The following is a 16,371-nucleotide window of genomic DNA, read 5'->3' as shown; positions in this document are numbered from 1 at the left end:
GAGCCTGTGCTCCGCAACAAGAGAGGCCGCGACAGTGAGAGGCCCGCGCACCGCGATGAAGAGTGGCCCCCGCTCACCGCAACTAGAGAAAGCCCTCGCACAGAAACGAAGACCCAACACAGCCATAAATAAATAAATAAATAAATAAATAAATAAAAGAATCCGCCTGCCAACGCAGGGGACACGGGTTCGAGCCCTGGTCCACGAGGATCCCACATGCCGCGGAGCAACTAAGCCTCTGCACCACAACTACTGAGCCTGAGCTCTACAGCCTGCAAGCCACAACTACTGAGCCTGAGTGCCACAACCACTGAAGCCCACACGCTTAGTGCTCCACAAGAGAAGCCACCGCAATGAGAAGCCCGAGCACCAGAACGAAGAGTAGCCCCCGCTCGCCGCAACTAGAGAAAGCCCGCGCTCAGCAACAAAGACCCAACGCAGCCAAAAAAAATTTTTTTAATTAAAAAAAAAAATGCCAATACACCTCACTGCTAGAAACAGTAAGTGAACAGATAAAATGCAGGGTTTTCTCATAAACCCACCTCTCCTCTTTTCACTCAATTACCTATTTATTCAAAAATCATTTCTAGAGCAAATGACATGTACAGCACAAGAGTATGATCCAAATAGTTCCTTTAGGCTGAGAACTCACAATCAGATGTGAGGAGACATGTACTCAGAAAACTAGGTAATATACTGAAGGAGGGGAATAAATGCAGTTTTATCAGAGTTTCGTGATCTTTTTTTTATTTTAACCAAAGTTTCATCATACATAAGTGATTATTGAACCTAATCTTGAAAGAATAGAGAGGTATCATGACTCTGAACAGGAAACTCAAGGTTAAGATAATCTGAGCATTTGGGGAAAGAGGCAGCAAGAGGCACAAAAGACAGCTCTAGGCAGAAGAACACAGAGAGAACAGCAAACTTCTGTGACAAAAAGACACAGCCAAAAGAACACTGCTTGTTCTATTTCCCCTCTAAAAAGTCAAACTGAGGATCAAAAAAGGGGATAGACCATCACAAACAATGGGATTTCCCTGGCGGTCCAGTGGTTAAGACTCCGCCCTTCCAATGCAGTGGGCGGGGGTTGGATCCCTGGTCGGGGAACTAAGATCCCACTTGCCGCACAGTGGGGCCAAAACAACAACAAACAAACAAACAACCATGGCTGCTGGTTGGACCGATGGGAACAAAGGTGTTATATAAAGTGGAGGATGTCTTATGTTTCCATGCTAACTTGTTTTGCAACTCCCAACATTATAATCAACTCTGGATAGACAGAATATTTATGGATTTCAACACAGTAGCCAAGCAAGGAACAGCATGGTTCTACAAATCTGCTGAGAATTCAAACTGCTCTGTGTCAGTCCCTTGGGCAAGTCATTTAATCTTCCAGGCATTTGTAAAACCTGGGTTTTCTCACAAGGCTATGGTGATGGATAATTGATTAATGTGCATGAAAGACATTCTGATTTAATTGTTCTAGAATGGGCTTCCAGGTACCAGTTGTTTTTTATAAGTTTCCCAGATGTCTCACTATGTTTGAGAACCACTGCACCTTAGCAGACTGACTAGAGCACAATATATGCTTTTTAAACTCTGTTAAAATCATTAAAAATATAATACTAATACAATCTGTTTCAATTTATGTTCTTTAATTACTTATGAGGCTAAATACACCTTAAGATATTTGCCTTTAAAAAAATACAAAAAGGGCTTCCCTGGTGGCGCAGTGGTTGAGAATCTGCCTGCCAATGCAGGGGACACGGGTTCGAGCCCTGGTCTGGGAAGATCCCACATGCCGCGGAGCAACTAGGCCTGTGAGCCACAACTACTGAGCCTGCACGTCTGGAGCCTGTGCTCTGCAACAAGAGAGGCCGCGATAATGAGAGGCCCGCGCACCGCGATGAAGAGTGGCCCCCACTTGCCGCAACTAGAGAAAGCCCTCGCACAAAAACGAAGACCCAACACAGCCATAAATTAATTAATTAATTAATTAATTAAATAAACCCAAAAAGTATTTTAAAAAAAAGAGTGGCCCCCACTTGCCACAACTAGAGAAAGCCCTCGCACAGAAACGAAGACCCAACACAGCCAAAAATAAAAATAAATTAATTAATTAATTTTAAAAAAAAAAGAGTAGAGGCTTCTTCCTTCAACTCTACCATGCTGTTATTCATTGAACTTCCAGTCCGAAGACCTGGGTTTACCTCAGGTTCTGTCACTAACAGTCAAATCTTAAAAAAAAAAAAAAAAAAAAAAGGTCAACCCAGAGGATAAACAATGAGTTAAGTGATGGATAATAAGACAATGTTCCTTCAGTATCTGTATCTAGCCACGCTGGAAATCTGTGGATGGTCCCATAAACCTATACATTTTCTTTTATATATATTTTTTAAACCAACTATAAGTTGCATCCTTGAGACTTGAGAGGAAAATATTATTGGGGGGGGAGATTATTATTATTTTATCAGGAAAGCAATATATACTTATTTAAATGGTTCAAACAGTACAACAAGCATACAAATTTGAAACTGTTGTCTACAACTGTTAACAGCCTGTATAGTATCCTTCTAGACTTTACTTATATACAAATGTACATACTTTATAAAAACATAAATGCAATGATACTATAGATATTATTTACCACTTATTTTTTTCACTTAATAGAAGTCAAGACACTGTTCAATGCCTATAAATATGGATTGGCCATATTCTTTTTAATAGCTATCTAATATTCCATTATAAAAATAATGGGGCTTCCCTGGTGGCGCAGTGGTTGAGAATCTGCCTGCCAATGCAGGGGACACGGATTCGAGCCCTGGTCTGGGAAGATCCCACATGCCGCGGAGCAGCTACTGAGCCCATGAGCCACAACTACTGAGCCTGCACGTCTGGAGCCGTGCTCCGCAATGGGAGAGGCCGCGACAGTGAGAGGCCCGCGCACCGCGATGAAGAGTGGCCCCCCTCACCGCAACTAGAGAATGCCCTCGCACAGAAACGAAGACCCAACACAGCCAAAAATAAATAAATTAATTTAAAAAAATAAAAATAAAAATAATGATTTCCTCAATCTTCTTTTTTAGGCATTTATGTTATTCCTGTTATTTTTTAAAATTACAAATAATATTTAGTAGGTATCTTTGTATTTACATGTTTACACAAGTGTACAAGCATACTGAACAATGAATTCCTAGCTCAAATTGTTTGACATATTGGTGGGGAATACAAAACACAGAAAATAAGACATGTTGAAATTCATTACAGAAATTAATCTCATCCTGAAGCTCTGAGTATAAAATGGAATTGGAATGGTATTTTTGCCTGCCTGAGAGGAAAATACTCTTGATGTCCTGATCAAAAGTGCTATCTTTGTCCTCTCTGCCCCTTATAGCTCGTACCAAACTTGAGTATTTTTCACATTCTATCTCATACTATAGTTATGTATGTAATACATTATTCTATTTCTTTAGCTGACTGAAATCTACATGGTGGCAGGGACCATGCCTCTGTACCCATTTAACCTTCGGCTCTAACCAGAGATGAAACAAGGTGAACATTGAGAAACATTTTCTCAGCTGACTGAACGTATAAGTATACCTTAAGAAATACAGTGACGTAAGTAATTACAAACAGCTCATTAGGGCTAGTTCTATTTATAAAAAGAAAAAAAAACCCCTTCAAACTAACAATAAATATTTGACCAAATTAAACAAATTGACTTTAAAACATTGAGAGTAGGTTTCCAAAACACTGAAAACCAGATCTATCATCTTTACCAAGTGTAGTACTTCTGATGGAAGGTACTATGAGGTCTATACTTCTCTTTACCCCCATCCACCACAGGCTGAACAACACAAGAGTTCCAGCATATTGTATGTCAGAGTTATATCCTTTATGACTTACTAAATTGACAGGACAATTTCTAGAGTAATAAAGTCATTCAATATTAACACCTAATGATGCCTCTGTTCTTTTCCCAGTTGCTTCTCTGTTGAGACATGGATAAGGGGCATTCATTTCTTGAAATGCTTTACTGAGTATCAATTAAGGGCCAGACATGGCAACAGGCAATGGAAACATAAAATAAGTAACAAATGGCCCTAGAGCATGCAGCCTAGAGAGGGAGACAGACAACTGATTATTTCAATAAGTTAAAGTCTGAGTAGACACTTCAACACTTGTGCTCAATTTGCTCCATCTCTGTTCCCACACATTAAATGGCTTTCTCCAAATTCCTCCGTACCTAACCAAATCCTATCTCAAAGCTCAGCTGCCGTTTCTCCTTCACTGGTAGTCTTCCCAGGCAACACAGCCCAGGGAGCTTTCCTCATTCTGGACACATGGTTAAGAGCAACAGCCCTGTGTTCAGCAGGGAAATAGGCTGTTACATAACCTCACTAAGACTCATTTTTTCTATGGTAAAATTGGGATAATAAACGTACCTACAGTTAAATGTTTGTGAAAATCAAATGAAATAATGAATATAAAGCCCTTAGCATAGTGCTGGCACATTCTGAGCCCTCCACAAATGGTAGGTAGTATCTATACCACTCATTTAACAATCTATGAATGCTCTCTTGTAAAATCCCTCTGGTTACTGATATTTTTAAACTGTTGCAACTTTTTGTTTCCATCTCTTGTATCTTTATAGCTCAATAAGTAGATGTGGATTATATATCTGTAGTACTGAAAGAAACCTGTAAAATCAGTAGCTTTCAAAATTTTTTGGCCACAACCCACAGTAATAAATATATAATACACTATACACAAAAACATATGTATAACTGAAACAAAGGTCATGATCGTTCACCCTTATGACTTCCAAATTCACTCTAATTATGTTAGTCTCCTTCAACAAATCAAACCAAACGAAACCACACCCAAACTGGTCAAGATCTACTAAACTGATTTCATAACACTTCGGTCATAACTGAAAACTTGGAAAATTCTCTATAAACACTTATAAATGAACATATAGATGAAATATTATGAGACACTCCAGACAAACAAACAAAAACAAACAAAAAACAAAACACAAAGTGAAAAGGACTTGGATATTTGTCTGTTAAATTTTGAGTGTTTTTTTTTTTTAAATCACACTTTTTTTTTTAAGTCTTTATTGAATTTGTTACAATATTGCTTCTGTTTTATTATGTTTTGGTTTTTTGGCTGCAAGGCATATGGGATCTTAGCTCCACACCAAGGAGCAAACCTGTACCCCGTGCATTGGAAGGCGAAGTCTTAACCACTGGACTGCCAGCAAAGTCCCTAAATCACACTTCTAAATCATTACTGAACTGTTAAATGCCAACTTTTCTCCTGCCATTCACAAATTAGGGACCTATTGTTATATGTTGACAGAAATTTGACAACATTTTATTAACTAGGATCTCTGGAAGTAACCTACCTTCCCTTAGAAAACAAGCTATGCCAACTAAGCTCTTCAGGAATCTGTCCAAAATATAAGCACTCACATGCATTCATAAAATTTCTTGCTCTAAAAGCTTCTACTTCATCCTTGGCTTAAAAAATAAAACTGTCATATAGAGAACAAAGTAGTGGTTACCAGTGGGGAAAGGGAAGGGGGAAGGGCAACATAGGGGTAGGGGATCTTTAAGAGGTACAAAATATTATTTATAAAATAAGCTACAAGGACATATTGTACTACACAGGGAATATAGCCAATATTTTATAATAACTATAAATGGAGCACAACCTTTAAAAATTGTGAATCATTATCTTGTACACCTGTAACATATATCATACATCAACTATTCTTCAATTTAAAAAATAAAAGAAAAAGGAAAACAGAAAATTGTCAGCATCGACAGACAAATGGATAAAGAAGATGTAGTACACATATACAATGGAATATTACTCAGCCATAAAAAGGAACGAAATTGGGTCATTTGTAGAGACGTGGATGGATCTACAGACTTTCATACAGCGTGAAGTAAGTCAGAAAGAGAAAAACAAATATCGTATATTAACGCATATATGTGGAACCTAGAAAAATGGTACAGATGAACCGCTTTGCAGGGCAGAAATACAGGCACAGATGTAGAGAACAAATGTATGGACACCAACGGGGGAAAGTGGTGGGGGGGTGGGGGGTGGGTTGAATTGGGAGATTGGGATTGACATATATACACTAATATGTATAAAATGGATAACTAATAAGAACCTGCTGTATAAAAAATAAATTAAATTTTTTAAAAAAGAAAAAGAAAATCGTCAGAAAATGAAATGAAACACCCACACTTAATAGTCCAAAGATTACTAACACATTCTATTTAGACTGCCTACCATTAGAAGATTATAAAGCATTTTTTGAAATGGAAACAAAGAAAACAACAGCAAAGATCAATAAAACTAAAAGCTGGTTCTTTGAGAAGATAAACAAAATTGATAAAGCATTAGCCAGACTCATCAAGAGGAAGGGGACTCAAATAAATAAAATTAGAAATGAAAAAGGAGAAGTTACAACAGACACCGCAGAAATACAAAGCATCCTAAGAGACTACTACAAGCAACTCTATGCCAATAAAATGGACAACCTGGAAGAAATGGACAAATTCTTAGAAAGGTATAACCTTCCAAGACTGAACCAGGAAGAAACAGAAAATATGAACAGACCAATCACAAGTAACGTAATTGAAACTGTGATTAAAAATCTTCCAACAAACAAAGGTCCAGGACCAGATGGCTTCACAGGTGAATTCTATCAAACATTTAGAGAAGAGCTCACACCCATCCTTCTCAAACTCTTCCAAAAATTGCAGAGGAAGGAACACTCCCAAACTCATTCTATGAGGCCACCATCACCCTGATACCAAAGCCAGACAAAGATACTACAAAAAAAGAAAATTACAAACCAATATCACTGATGAATATAGATGCAAAAATCCTCAACAAAATACTGGCAAAGAGAATCCAACAACACATTAAAAGGATCATACACCATGATCAAGTGGGATTTATCCCAGGGATGCAAGGATTCTTCAGTATACGCAAATCAATCAATGTGATACACCATATTAACAAATTGAAGAAGAAAAACCATATGATCATCTCAATAGATGCAGAAAAAGCTTTTGACAAAATTCAACACCCATTTATGAAAAAAACTCTCCAGAAAGTGGGCATAGAGGGAAACTACCTCAACATAATAAAGCCCATATACGACAAACCCACAGCAAACATCATTCTCAATGGTGAAAAACTGAAACCATTTCCTCTAAGATCAGGAGCAAGACAAGGATGTCCACTCTCACCACTATTATTCAACACAGTTTTGGAAGTCCTAGCCACGGCAATCAGAGAAGAAAAAGAAATAAAAGGAATACAAACTGGAAAAGAAGAAGTAAAACTGTCACTGTTTGCAGATGACATGATACTATACAAAGAGAATCCTAAAGATGCCACCAGAAAACTACTAGAGCTAATCAATGAATTCGGTAAAGTTGCAGGATACAAAATTAATGCACAGAAATCTCTTGCATTCCTATACACTAATGATGAAAAATCAGAAAGAAACCTACCAAGGGAGACAAAAGACCTGTATGCAGAAAACTATAAGACACTGATGAAAGAAATCAAAGGGGACACAAACAGATGGAGAGATATACCACATTCTTGGACTGGAAGAATCAATATTGTGAAAATGACTATACTACCCAAAGCAATCTACAGATTCAGTGCAATCCCTATCAAATACCAATGGCATTTTTTACAGAACTAGAACAAAAGATCTTAAAAATTGTATGGAGACACAAAAGACCCCGAATAGCCAAAGCAGTCTTGAGGGAAAAAAAAGGAGCTGGAGGAATCAGGCTCTCCAACTTCAGACTATACTACAAAGCTACAGTAATCAAGACAATATGGTACTGGCACAAAAACAGAAATATAAATCAATGGAACAGAACAGAAAGCCCAGAGGTAAATCCACGCACCTAAGGTCAGCTAATCTATGACAAAGGAGGCAAGGATATACAATGGAGGAAAGACGGTCTCTTCAATAAGTGGTGTTGGGAAAACTGGACAGCTACATGTAAAAGAATGAAATTAGGACACTCCCTAACACCATACACAAAAATAAACTCAAAATGGATTAGAGACCTAAATGTAAGACTGGACACTATAAAACTCTTAGAGGAAAACACAGGAAGAACACTCTTTGACATAAATCACAGCAAGATCTTTTTTGATCCACCTCCTAGAGTAATGGAAATAAAAACAAAAATAAACAAATGGGACCTAATGAAACTTAAAAGCTTTTGCAAAGCAAAGGAAACTACAAACAAGATGAAAAGACAACCCTCAAAATGGGAGAAAATATTTGCGAACGAAGCAACGGAAAAAGGATTCATCTCCAAAATATATAAACAGCTCATGCAGCTCAATATTTAAAAAAAAACAACCCAATTAAAAAATGGGCACAAGACCTAAACAGACATTTCTCCAAAGCAGACATACAGATGGCCAAGAAGCACATGAAAAGCTGCTCAACGTCACTAATTATTAGAGAAATACAAATCAAAACTACAATGAGGTATCACCTCACACCAGTTAGAATGGGTATCGTCAGAAAATCTACAAACAACAAATGCTGGAGAGGGTGTGGAGAAAAGGGAATCCTCTTGCACTGTTGGTGGGAATGTAAATTGATACAGCCACTATGGAGAACAGTATGGAGGTTCCTTAAAAAACTAAAAATAGAATTACCATATGGCCCAGCAATCCCACTACTGGACATATACCCAGAGAAAACCATCATTCAAAAAGACACATGCACCCCAATGTTCATTGCAGCACTATTTACAATAGCCAGGTCATGGAAGCAACCTAAATGCCCATCAACAGACGAATGGATAAGAAGATGTGGTACATATATACAATGGAATATTACTCAGCCATAAAAAGGAACGAAATTGGGTCATTTGTAGAGACGTGGATGGATCTAGAGACTGTCATATGGAGTGAAGTAAGTCAGAAAGAGAAAAACAAATATCGTATATTAACGCATATATGTGGAACCTAGAAAAATGGTACAGATGAACTGGTTTGCAGGGCAGAAATAGAGAAACAGACGTAGAGAATAAATGTATGGACACCAAGGGGTGAAAGTGTCGGGGGGGGTGGGGGGGTGGGGGGGGAGGTGGTGTGATGAATTGGGCGATTGGGATTGACATGTATACACTGATGTGTATAAAATGGATAACTAATAAGAACCTGCTGTATAAAAAAATAAATTTAAAAAGTCTATGTGTTTGAAAAAAAAGATTATAAAGCATTTTTAATAATTTTTTAAGCAACCTCCAACTTACTTGAACTAAAATACTACTCTCAAACCCATTTCACAGCTGCAATGGTGTTAAGTTTTTTCTTAGAAAGGGAAAAAGCCTTTATTACATTTTTTAACTCTAAAATTTAGGGTCTGTGTGTTATGAATAAACCCAAATTAGCATAAAAAGGTAATGACCACTACCAAAATTTTATGGTTCATCTATCAAAAAATTGTAGTAATGATACTCTAAATTTTTAAACACTAAATATTTAACAATAACAATGACAGATTTATTTTTAAATGAAAATTTCAAACTCCCTGATGCAACCTATATAATCTGCTCTCTTCTCTAATTAACTTTGTTAAATAAACCCCACTCCCCATAACCTCTCTCTTTGGGTTATGAAACACACCATTCTCTTCCTCAAACAAGATGCTCCTTCCCTCTTCTTTGGTTAAATATACACTTTCTTTTGAACCCAGTGTTAAAACAGATCTCACCCCAAATTCGTTTTCTCCATTTTGACTGTAAAAGTAACAATTCATCAGAAACTGCATAATGCTTTAGTTTACAAGGAACAAAAAAGTTAATTCTAATATTACTGAGTACCTATGAATGTATATACTGCTGCACTAAATGCTGTGGGTGCAGGGAAGGAGAAGTAAATATGGAAGACTCTGACCCCAAGAAAGCTCACAGTAGAGAGAAGATAGGTACACAAAGACTACAAAAGCATGAATAAGGGATCAAGAGAGTGCACTAAAAGGGAAGAAATGCTGAGCACAGGCTGAATATGGAAGTAGCCAACTTCAGGATTCCAAATGGGAATATTTATAGTATGTGCTGCTTTTAACATTCCAGTGGCCAGTATCAATGAATACAGAGGATTTTTGTTGTTTTTTTGCTTGCTGTTGCTTTTATTACCATGTCTCAGCTTGCTTTTCACACAGGACAAATGAGATTTTGGTCTAAATTCTCTACAAACGTTAGAGGAAACACATATTTGAATTTTATATTAAAAAAAATGTGGGAGGTGGGGAGGGAGATTCACTAGAAATGAGTCTCACTTAATAGAAAAAAAAAGAGATAACTCCCAGGTTCTACAATGAGAACAACTGGTTTAGAAGTTGTGTATTTATTTACTAATAAATAAGGGTCCCTTAAAAAACGTTAGTGATTTGCCTCTGTTTCACTTCAATTAAGAACACACACTTCAAAGACAATTTGATTTTATAAACACTTCATCAAGAAATTGTTTGTAAGTGATACATTCAGATCTCAAAAGAAAAACACATGGTACTGTTTTACTAACTGTTTTCTAACTGCCTTTCTCGGTGCCTCAGTGCAGGGCATTAAAACACACCAGTCAGAGTGAGAATTTTTTTTAAGTAATGCGCTTAGCGTTCATATTTCCTTCCCCCAAATTTCTTGATGGAGTTATGTCTTGCTTGCTCTGTCCTAAATGAACAAAAATGTGCACTAAGACAAAAAGAACACTCTGGAACTTCCCTGGAGGGCGGAATTCTTTCACTGACATATCCCAAGTGACACAAACAGTGCCCATCCCATACAAGGCACTCACAAAATAATTTGTTCAAAGAAGACTCCTGTCTCTACTACTTTGCATCAAGCTATGTATTAACCTATGAACCTCAGTGTCTTCATTTTTAAAATAGAGATAATTCAAGGGAGTCCTTGTTACCCCAGGACTGATTCTATGTCTCCAAAGTTAAGATGGGAAGAAAAAGATGTCATAATATGAAAATATTCATTAATGAGCCATTTCTTTTATCTCTGTCCATGAGGTCTGTTTATAGTGAACCTTAGACGAAACAATGCAAATGAAATGGAAACTCAGGAGTAAAATTACAAATTCTGCAAAGAAACCAACTTCATGAGCTTGATCAAAGTAATATTGTTACTCTTTTAGGTTTGATAATGATATTGGTATTGACTTTTTATTTCCTTTTCCCTTAAAGATATATGATGGAAACATTTATGAATGAAGAATATGCTTCAAAAAAAAAAATGGTTGAAGGGGGTGGTGGTAGGAGACACCTAATTGGCCATGAGTTTGTAACTGTTGAACATGGGTGATGGGTACACCCAGGTTCATTATATTATTCTTTCCTCTCCTGTATATGTTTGACATTTTCCATAATAAAAAAATATTTAAAGCAAAGAAAAAAAGTTAGAAAACTATTCACATCAGAATCACACATATAGTCAATGACAAATGAGACTCAGGCAGAAATAGCCAGTTAACTAGTAAAGAGAAAACTGACAAGGTGTTTTAAAAGAAAGAGTAAGAGACATCCCTGGAAAATGGGAAGAGCCTCAAATATTTTAAAAAATATAAGTTTGACATTGCTATGAAAAATCAAACATGTGTATGTGTAGGAGCAGGGGGTATATGAGAACTCTTTGTACTTTTTGCTCAATTTTGCTCTGAACCTAAAACTACTCTAAAAAATAGTATGTTAGTTAAAAAAAAACAAAAAAACAAACAGAAAAAAGAGTGAAAGATAACTTACTGTGCTGTTATACAACTTTATCAGAAAAATTTGTCTCTCCAAAATCAATCAATTCATGTATTTTGCTTTTTCCTATGGAAAATCAACTTTCTCCCTACAAAATTTTGGGTCCTGTTTTGAGTGTGGCCACTTAAATAACAGAGACAAACCTTTTCTACTACTTTCTCTAACTGGCTCTCACTGATGAATGTGGCAATTTGTCAAGATTTTGAGATTCTTTTACAAATAAAAAGCTTATCTTTATTGTGTACTTCACAATTTCAATACTCAAATATTACTCTATTAAGTACATCATGTTAGTAGACAAGATTAACACTGAGATTTAGTGGTTAGCATTTTCTTCTTTCTTCTCTAACATAGAAATGATATGGATTTGGGCGCTCCTGTGGTCACATATTGCTTTCCACAAGAGGAGGTTAGTGTATTTGATAATGTGTATCTTGACTAAACAAGTTTCCAGTGGTTGCATAATCTAATTAAATACATTATGTGGTTTAATCCAATTCCTATCAAGTAAGGCCACATAACATTCTTAATAATAATTAAACAAGGGAGCTCCAGTTTAATTAGCAAATTAATCATTAGCAAATGATTCCTCAGTATAACACAATCATTTCATTCACAGCAGAGAATATAACATTTTCACTGATACAAAGCATCTAAATTTGCTTCATAATACTCCAAACTCACACACTTCACTAAAATCAAAACTCTGCTTTAAAAAAAAAAAAAACACAAAAGAAAGAAATGATCTAATTTTGTGTTTAAGATTTTGCTTTTATGAAACAATTCGCTGCTAAGTTTTAGGTTTGAAAAACCATGCGTAGTCTACACTCCCACTCTCCAAAAGAGGACTCTAAGGCTAAGAGAGGTTAAGCAAGACCAAGATGATAAGAGTGGCAACACCAGGTACAGATAAACTTCTGACTAGACCTCACTGCCTCTCATGAAAGGGCCAGAAGGACAAGGGAGAAAAAGCGAGCTTCAAGATTACCTTTCTTCAACTGCTTTCATTCTCTACATGGACCATACCAGTTATTTACAGATGCCTTTTACTCAGGGCCCAAGAGCTGTGTCTTAACTGCTGTTTTTCAAAGACCATTTAGTTTGTGCCTCTCTTCTCTAATTTGTTTCCTTGCTTCTTAAAAACTAGTCTCATGATGTATGATGCCACACAATCTCACTTCAACAGGCAGTATTAATACTTTAAGCTCTCTGTACAAGACAGCTTGTATTATATCACAGGGCCAATTTTTAAAGTACACAGAAATAACCTTTCTTCACAGAGATCTGCTAAACAGACCTGCAAGTCCTGAGATAGAGTAAAAGATAATTATAACCATCAAAATGAGATAAAAAGTTAAGAAAAACGGGGGGGGGGGGGGGGGGGCGGGGTGGTTTCTTGAGTATCTCCTAAACCAGAACTCTACCCAGTCCTGTGACACCCAGATTAGGGATGTACACTTCTGGTCAGAGATCCAGTCCCAGTGTCTCTGAACAGCATTTACACACTGGTCTTCTTTAGGAATGCACTTGATCTGTGCAACTATTTCCAGTAGTTTACAAACTTATCAAACAGTCCTTGGAGAAAGATACACGCTGGCTTATTTGAGGCTCTACAGGATAAAAAATAAAATCATAAAATGCCAGAGCAGGAGTGTTTCTCAGGAATTATTTAGTCCAACTCCCTCATTTCTCTCACAAGTATACTGAAACACATGATTAAAGTAACTTGCCCACGGTCACAGAGCTAGTGGGAGAAATTAGATTTTATTTTCATTACTACTTTCCATTCTTCTACAAAGTACTAAGTATGATCACTACTAAGGTAACAGAGCTATCATCACATGTTTTGGCATCATTTAGATGTAAACTTGTGCAACACACACAAGGCTTAAAAACAACAAGCACAACTATAAACAGGTCACCTTAGCATGACTTAGGAGAAAAAATACACCCAAGATCACAACATGTCCCACCAAGTTCAAAATGTCTCATAGCGTAATCCCAAGAATCAGCTTGCAGCATTTAACCACGGGTCCAAAATAAAATTCTATCTGATAGCATTTCTTGCTGGTTACTTAGATATAAATGGTTTGACGTTCATAGGTTATAAAGCTGTGTAACTGCAATCTTGCCCTAAACACCAAGGACTGTCTCCACTGTATTTTTAGCCCTTTCTAGGTAAAGATACTTATACCTAAAAGCCAAAAATAATAAACCTCCAGGTGTTAATTTGCCAAGCTTAGTTACAATAAAAATGTCAGAAAACAGTGCTTAACTATGCCTGTGTAGATTCTCCATTAATAAATCCAAACCAGATATGCATTCACACACTGGTTTATTTATATATTGTGCATCTAAAAGGAGCCGTTTGTGTCCCCCAAAATGGTTATTTCCTGAAAAGTCTAATCTAAGTGATTAAAATGAGGAATTACTGGAACTGACAAGGTAACTTTATTTTTACTGTGCCCAAGTAACACAAAAACCTAGGAGGCTCACTTGAAAAAACTGTGTGAATTTTAATAATTTATAAAACATTCTTCTGTTTTGACCAAAAGTGGTTCTTCTCCCTGTTGCACTTCTTTTTTCCCCAAGTCTCCTATGGATCCTAACACCACAAACTTCTTCAAGCTCTAATCGAGAGGAGAGCTGTTAACCTTGACATAAATATGGTCACTCTTTGAAAAGGGCAAATTAAGCATTTGAGTTTTGCTCTTTAATTAAAAAGGTAATTAGTGCTACCACCAGCGACAACTGGAGATGAGAAATTTGTCAGAGGCTCCCTAATAATTGGCAGATAAGAATCATCCTGTGAGGAAATGTAGAAAAGGCGACTGCATTACAAAACCCTGAGTCATCACCCAGTTCACTCAGCAGATTTGGGTAAACATTAGATAAGTGATTTATGTCTTGTGTGTTCAGCCACCCATACCGACATGCATGAATATACAATGTTACCAGATTTTATGTATAGCCAACCAAACAAGATACAGCAAAATTCTCTTTTAAAAAAGTTCTTCTGACACAGTGAAGATGCCCATCTAGCAAGTATGTCTCTAACCTTTCCCCCAACTGTACTTTAGTCGGTTTCCCCTGATTTCAGTGGCACTGTAGTTTGCAGCCAGTTTATACCAAAAAAAAAAAAAAAAAAGGTAACAAAAGAAGAATAGAACAACTAAGATTGATTTAGGTAATCTATATTCATCTGAGCAGCTCAAAAATTAACACAAGCCCGATACTAATAACGCCCAGGACAACCTGACAGCTTCCTTCTCTATTTTCCTTAGTGTGGCACATTTCCAAAGGAAATGTCATAAAAGGAGCAACATACACTTTTCCGAGGTTCTAAGACTCAACATTCTCAACATTAACGTCTAGTACACAGCCCAAGAACGCGCTGAGGGCTGATTTTAAAAGCCTTTTCAATCAAACCCACAAAGACTGAGAAGGCCCAAAAAAGCAGAACCTAGAAGTTCCCTACGGCCTCCTTCCCATTCAGAAAGTTACTAGACGCGAACTGAGGGATAGGAAGAGGCAGGGACCGTAAGGGAAGAAAAAACTGGAGTCAACACCAGGAAAAGTCAAGAGTTGTTCGCCCAAAGACGAATCCTCTCTGCTCCCTCCCGCCACCGGCAAAGGTCCAAGGAGGACCCCTGGGGGACCGCTCCTCTCTTTCCCTGCGGGTCCAGTGCCCTCACGCTCCCCCTGGCCCCGAATGTCGGAAGGCAACAACCCGAAACCTTGGGGAGAAGCAGCTGCGAAGGACACAGAGGGCTGGTGAGAACCAGGGAGATCCCGTAAGAAAAGTGGCAGGGAGGAAGCTTGAGTGCTTCCCAGGCTTCGGTCGCGACCCTGGGATTACTGCACAGAAACGATCAGCCCGAACCGGGGCAGAGTTGAGGGTCCAGCGGTCCGGTGCGGACAAAGAGCCTCCCCCCCAACCCCCCGCGGACGCCTTCACACCGAGCCTTTGCGTCCGGCCCATCCTGCAGGCCCCGGCACACTTACGTGGAGAGTTTCCTGGTCCAGAAGAGGCCCCCGGGCCACAGCTCTTGGAGCTGCACTGCCCGGCCCAGGTTGCTTTTGATCTGGGCCAGCTGCAAGTCGGACTCTGCGTCCAGCCGCTCGGCGTAGGGCAGCAGCTTGTTGTAGACGATCTCCTTCTGCGGGACGAAGCCTCGCGGGTCCGGACCGGGGCGCCCGCCCGGCTCCAAGGGATCCCCGCCGCCCGCCCTTTCGGCCGGCTCCATGAGACCAGGACACCCCCCCAACCCCCTCCCACCCTAGCCCTCCCCGGCCCCCACCCCTCTCCGGGCTCCGCCTCCTCCGCGTCGTCGTCGCCCTCGGCCCTATCGCTGGGCCCCCTCCCCTGGCCGGCGCGCTGCTGGCCCCGCGCGGTTCCCGGTTCGTTGGCGGCTGCAGCAGCCGCTCCGCCCGCCCCGCACCAGCTCGGCTGGTGACGCTGCAGCCGCCGGGCCTGGAGGTTCCGGACGAGCCTCAAGTCACTTCCGGGGCGGGGCGGGGCGGAGCGACGACGTCGG

The 16,371-nt window shown here is 38.9% G+C and overlaps 1 protein-coding gene across 2 annotated transcripts in view; it reads right to left on the bottom strand.

Moving 5' to 3' along the window:
- PSME4 (proteasome activator subunit 4) overlaps positions 1 to 16,094 on the bottom strand; it is a 109,408-nt gene extending 93,314 nt beyond the window's left edge. For both annotated transcript variants that reach the window (XR_009009880.1, XM_007190021.2), the window contains exon 1: positions 15,839 to 16,094. Coding sequence is in view for 1 of the 2 variants with exons in the window: in XM_007190021.2 (XP_007190083.2) it covers positions 15,839 to 16,080 (242 nt within the window). In the remaining variant the exon portion in view is untranslated. The remainder of the gene's footprint in view (positions 1 to 15,838) is intronic.
- Between the last annotated feature and the right edge of the window lie 277 nt (positions 16,095 to 16,371).

The sequence above is a fragment of the Balaenoptera acutorostrata genome, chromosome 12 (assembly GCF_949987535.1).
Source record: "Balaenoptera acutorostrata chromosome 12, mBalAcu1.1, whole genome shotgun sequence".
Classification (NCBI taxonomy): domain Eukaryota; kingdom Metazoa; phylum Chordata; class Mammalia; order Artiodactyla; family Balaenopteridae; genus Balaenoptera; species Balaenoptera acutorostrata.
The sequence above is the reverse complement of the archived record's forward strand: the minus strand, read 5'-3'. Positions and strand labels throughout refer to the sequence as shown.